The 6000-nt window shown below is 42.3% G+C and overlaps 1 protein-coding gene across 3 annotated transcripts in view; it reads left to right on the top strand.

Annotated features, from left to right (window-relative positions):
• The first annotated feature begins 2314 nt into the window (after positions 1-2314).
• Positions 2315-6000, top strand: part of gask1a (golgi associated kinase 1A) — a 75962-nt gene continuing 72276 nt past the window's right edge. For all 3 annotated transcript variants that reach the window (XM_004560075.3, XM_004560074.3, XM_076889705.1), the window contains exon 1: positions 2315-2641. In XM_004560075.3, the coding sequence (XP_004560132.3) occupies positions 2614-2641 (28 nt within the window). In that variant the 5' untranslated portion in view covers positions 2315-2613. The remainder of the gene's footprint in view (positions 2642-6000) is intronic.

Here is a 6000-nt window from a genome sequence, read left to right as displayed (position 1 = left end):
AAACCTACTCAGTCCATTACAGACATGATGGGGAGTAAGGGATCTTGCTATAGCCTATAGCCTGCTGAGTCTGAGTCTGCAGAGGGTCCCAGTGATGTGGAAGACATCATGCCTCATCCCTGTACCAAAGACGCCACGTCCCAGTGGCCCCCAGGATTACAGGCCTGTGGCACTGACCTGCCACATCATGAAGACCCTGGAAAGGCTCATCCTGGACCAGCTGCGACCCATAGTAAGACCACATCTGGATCCCCTTCAGTTCGCTTATCAGCCTCGTCTCGGAACTGAGGACGCCATCATCTACCTGCTCAATCGTGTCTACACCCATCTGGACCAGCCGGCGAGCACTGTGAGGGTCATATTTTTTGACTTTTCTAGTGCTTTCACTGGGTGATAAGTTAGCAGCGAATCAGGTGGATGCTTCTCTGGTGTCCTGGATTGTTGATTACCTGACAGGAAGACCACAATATGTACGTCTCCCACAGTGTGTGTCTGACAAGGTGATTAGCAACACAGGGGCACCACAGGGGACTGTCCTCTCCCCCTTCCTCTTCACCCTCTACACCACAGACTTCAGCCACTGCACAGAGACCTGCCATCTTCAGAAGTTTTCTGATGACTCTGCGGTGGTTGGATGCATCAGCAGGGATGATGAGACAGAGTACCGGGCTGTGGTCGACTCCTTTGTCACGTGGTGTGAGCAGAATCATCTGCAGCTCAACGTGGCAAAGACCAAGGAACTGATCGTGGACTTCAGGAAGACCAGGAAACACTTGACCCCTGTTTCAATCCAGGGGGTCAGTGTTGACATTGTGGAGGACTATAAATACCTTGGAGTACACATTGACAAAAAACTGGACTGGGCTAAAAACACCACAGCACTTTACAGGAAGGGCCAGAGTCGTCTCTATTTTTTGAGGCGACTGAGGTCCTTCAACATCTGCCAGAAAATGCTGAGGATTTTCTATGAGTCTGTTGTGGCCAGTGCGATCCTCTATGCTGTTGCATGCTGGGGGAGCAGGCTGAGGGTTGCAGATGCCAACAGACTTAATAAACTGATCCGTAAGGCCAGCAATGTTGTGGGGATGGAGCTGGACTCCCTCGAGGTGGTGTCGGAGAGGCGGATGTTGTCCAAAATAAAGACAATGTTGGATTACACCTCCCACCCACTCCTTGACATGCTGGTCAGTCACAGGAGCACGTTCAGTGAGAGACTGAGATTACCGAAAAGCACCACTGAACGACACAGGAAATCATTCCTGCCTGTGGCCATCTGCCTGTACAACGCATCCACTTAACACACTGGTTACTGCTACAACTACACATGTTTCTTTTCCAGCTATTTATTAATGAGTGACTTATGTGTATATATATATATATATATATATATATATATATACATATATATATATATATATTGTACTATTGTTGGTTTATAATGGAGCACTGGAACAAAAACATAATTTCCCCCAGGGATCAATAAAGTATTCTGATTCTGATTCTATATTTACTGCGTTACTGCTGGGTACATGTGTATGTGATGTGTGCACCAGCATACACAAAGACGGCAAACTGGTGGAAGGAGTATGATTATCTTGGCAATACACGTTTGGGAAACCCTGTATTCACTATTCACATGGTCGATAATTTGCCACCTACTTAAAAAGTGTTGCAGGCAAGGAACATCTATCCATTAATTCATCAATACCTACAATCATGCATCCTCTTAACCATGTATCCAATTCAAGGGGGCTGAAGCCTATCAAAGGTGCTACTATAAGAGAGGCAGGGTACACCTTGAACAGTACCAGGAACATTAATTTGTGGCTCTGGTACTCTCTGCTACACAGGGATAGCAGTCTTGCTTTGTAATACAGACTTTAGATCTCACGAGCTGGCGTTGCGTTAGTGGCACACAAAGAGGATCACCAGCATGTAAGACTGTTCATAATTTTCATGTCTAGAGATTAAAATATTAATAATTTTAAAGAAAAACTATAGAAATGGTAAATGGAGTGGTATTTATATAGCGTTTTTTACTCTTTTACTCAACCCTATTGAGCCATAGCCGTTATCATGCTTGCTTTGTTTTGTAACAGTCAAGTTCCTGGTCACAGTTCTTGTTGCAGTTACAGGGGATTGTAGTCTGCCTTCTTCCTTTCTTGTTCCTATATCTGCCTTAAGCTGTCTGCCGGTTCGGAGACGCGTTGTTATGTTTTCAGGGAGAAATCATCTCAAATTTCACACTGAGCAGGCAGCCCCTCCTTAAACAGCACGGCTTTTACTTTGAAAAGTCATTTCCCAGACGCTCGCGTAGCAGCTGCGCGTTCCCCTGGGAGAGAGAACGGCGCTCGCGACACCCCGTAGACTCATTTTTTTGAACTTTGCAGATACAAAATTAAGGACCTGGTTATGTAACTTCTGGAAAATGACATATTAAACGCAAACACAGTTTTTAGTTAGCAAAGCAAGCAGTTTTCAGACTAGAAATTTCGTTGTCCGACTGGCCCGTGGCCGTTGCAACTTCAGGACCACCGGCTGTCTCATGCTTGTGTGGAGATTCAGCAACCTCCAGTCAAAGGGGATGTCTGTGTGATAAATGAGATAAGGGTAATGCGCTCGACCAGCGACACGCACCATGGTGAGAGTCTTCTTTTGTCTTCCTGCAGTTTTCCCTTCAGCCTTGCAGTCTGAGACAAGACGGAACACTTTGAAAGTTTTCAGCCAAGTGCTGAGTAGGCAGATCCACGAGTCTGTTTCAGAGAGTGCATAGTACAGTCGACCACATATTTCATATGTAAAATGAGTTTATAGCTAGTAGTGGAAAAAATATAGTTGTAGGTCCTAAATGTGGACTGTTTGTACATTGCAGAGCACCAGTCTCCATTGTAAAATGGAATCTTAGTGAGCAGAGCTCCCCACTCTATAAATAATAAGTATAAATAATAAGGACACTGCCATGTAAAAGTAGTGTAATGGAAGTGTGCATATTTAAAGACCACATACACAACAGACAGCTAAGCAGGTCCTCATGCATGTGTGTGATTACTGCTGTCGGCTGCTCCCTTCCTTTCTCAGCCCCAGTTGTTGTAATTCTGCCTTAAACACACTCTGCTGTGTGTTGGTTTCAGCTGCAGATGTTTTTTCTTTCATTTAATTGCCAGTTTATATTTTGTGCATGGTCTTGGTTCAGTGTGAAACCATCTAAAACTGCAGTTTTGCGCTGATAAAAAGGAATTTGGAAATGAGTACACACCAGCATATAGATAAATTATATGCACAACTGAAATTGTTACACTATGGTGTTTTAACTGAAATGCATCTGCGTTTTATTTATTTATTTTAAAACCGAAAACAAGGACATTGTTGGGTGACTCTTCAAGAGTGCTCTTTCTTCTGCTTTCTTTTGTGGTCTCTCTCTTCTGCTATGTTTTTCTCTCAGCACAAGCTGTTTTAAATTTCTGGGTGACTAATGGAGGAAACCTGGTGCAGATGGTGCTGTTGGCCTTGCACACGTGCATTTCTCAATGACCGTAAGTCATGACCACTGAGAAGTGCAGTCTCTTTGAATGCTCTTAACAAGGCAGCAATATTTGTGCAGCTACTTAGATAATTAGAGAGAATTCATGTATACAAATTAACTACTGAGGTAATAAACTGTGACTTTGCGTGACAGCTTACTTCTCAAACATAAAGTTTACAATGTCATTAGCTCCTTATTGATCTTGTCCCCACATTGGGGTTAATTTATCATCACTTACTACTGATGTGCTACTTTTTGGATGGATTCTGCCTTTGTGACGCAGCAGGTTTTCAATAAATTAAGAGAAGACTTCTCAGAACAGCTGGAAGCAACAACCTACCTTTAATCTTTTGTCAAAATGTATGTTGTAGTCATTAGAAGTGAGCCTAGTTTTTACAAACTTTCACATTTCTTTAATCTCAAGTTGTATTTTATAAAATTGTATTCTGTAAAAGATACTGTAGAGCAAAGCAAAAGACAGGGAATTCGCCATACATAAAAATGTATTTTAAAAATAAAAATAAACTTGTGGTGAGGAAATGTTTTTCATTTGATATTTATTACTAAACATGTGAACAGATTTTACCTAACAGTAAAATGAATGCTACACATGTGCCATATACACATAAATAAAAAAAATAAAAAAATATGGGCAAAATTGTCAGGTATATTAAAATAGGTTTTAACAGAATAAAACACTTGTTTTCACTTCATGGTAAACTTCTAAAAGTATATTTATGTGAAAAAAAATGAATATATATAAAATACAATACTATACCCTTAAAAGTAAATACTGCCCAGAGAGTGAGCTGCCTTAATGGTGGTTTGTGCTTCTTGTACTTATGTTAGTTTGGTATGTTTGTTTTTGCCGTATCTCACAGCGGGTAAGAATCCTTAGATTCTTAGATCCAGCTCCTGTGTCAGTTTGGCCCACCTCTGGTAAAATTTTGATGGAAATCTATCAATAAGTTTTTGATTAAGCTTCTTAACAGACAGATAATCCAACCATATAACTGCCATTAATCTCTCCTGTAAGTTACAGTCACAGCAAATGTAACCTTTGAAAGGAAAAAAGATGCACACAGCCTGAAACTCTCTGAGACGAGATATACAAGACCAGAAAACACAGTGTAACCTGATATATTTTGATACAAAATTTGAAAAGAGCTTGGTTGGCATTTACATACTTGTTTTTCTATCATCTGATTGGCAGTCATCCTTCTTTCAAGGAGTCCCTATAGTTTCACATTTCAAATTGGTTCCATGTGCAGAGCAGGCGCCTGGGTTTAAATTGCCACATGGAAACCACAAACCTCTTCTCTTCTCTTCTCTTCTTCCTGCACTGCATGCTGGGAGTGTGAGTGAATGGGTGTGTGAAGGTGTTTGGTGAGTGCGTGGAGCTGCTGAGTGAGTTTGGGACATTTGGACTGTTTTTTTCCAGAAAACTTTGGGCTTTATGGGTGGTTAACAGGTAAGGCACGTTTATTTCATTGTGTTGTGTGAAGTGAAGAATTTTAGTTAATTGGCCAGTTTTACCTTGAGTCATGGCGTCCCTCCCTAGTGAGGGTTCGCCTCCCCTGTCTGTTAGACATGGGGCCAGGGTGGTGGCACCCCAACAGTACACCGTGGAGCAGGTTTTGCTAGCTGTTGGTGAACAGGTGGGCCATGAGAACATAACTTATGGCTCTTGGATGAACAAGGCTGTGGTTGCCTTTCTCCGTGAGGAGCGCTTGGTTCACCTGTTAGTTGAAAGGGGGATCATTTTGGATGATTTGTTTGTGGCTGTTTTGCCACTGTTTGTGCCATCTATGCAGGTCACCGTGTCCGGTGTCCCGCCATTCATCCCAAATGAACTGCTTGAAAAGGAACTGACCCGCTTTGGAAAGTTTGCTAGTGGGTTCAGGGTTGTTCGCCTTGGCTGCAAAGATGCCAGACTGCAGCACGTTCAGTCTCTACGAAGGCAGGCCTTCATGTATCTAAACGATCCTTCACAGACACTGGAAGTGTCGTTTAAAGTGAGATATGAAAACAGCTTATATACTGTTTATGCAAGTGCACGTAGCATGAAGTGCTTTGAGTGTGGTGATGTTGGCCAGAAATGCTCTTCCTGGTGCCACTGGAAACAAAGGAAAACTGACTTTTGCAATTTGGCTCAATGGTGGGAGGTGGGGAAAACGCAGATTAAGCTTTTTTGTCAACAATACACGTCACATGCAACGGCCACTGTTAAAGACTGCTTTGAGGACTTAGAACGAGAGCTCAAGATGCTAGAGGATAAGATTATAAGTGGGACAGATGATACAAATAGTACCTGGGACAGTAGGAGGAAGGCTTTAGGCAAGTTTCTCCACTAAAGAGCAAAAGGTGCTCTTATAAGAACTCGGATTTCTACTATTAAAGAAATAGATACCCCAACCAGATTTTTCTTCAAGCTGGAGAAAAGGATTCGTGAGTCACACCAAATGATGCACTTAAGG

The sequence above is a fragment of the Maylandia zebra genome, linkage group LG11, assembly GCF_041146795.1.
Source record: "Maylandia zebra isolate NMK-2024a linkage group LG11, Mzebra_GT3a, whole genome shotgun sequence".
NCBI classification, from domain to species: Eukaryota; Metazoa; Chordata; class Actinopteri; order Cichliformes; family Cichlidae; genus Maylandia; species Maylandia zebra.
The sequence above is the reverse complement of the archived record's forward strand: the minus strand, read 5'-3'. Positions and strand labels throughout refer to the sequence as shown.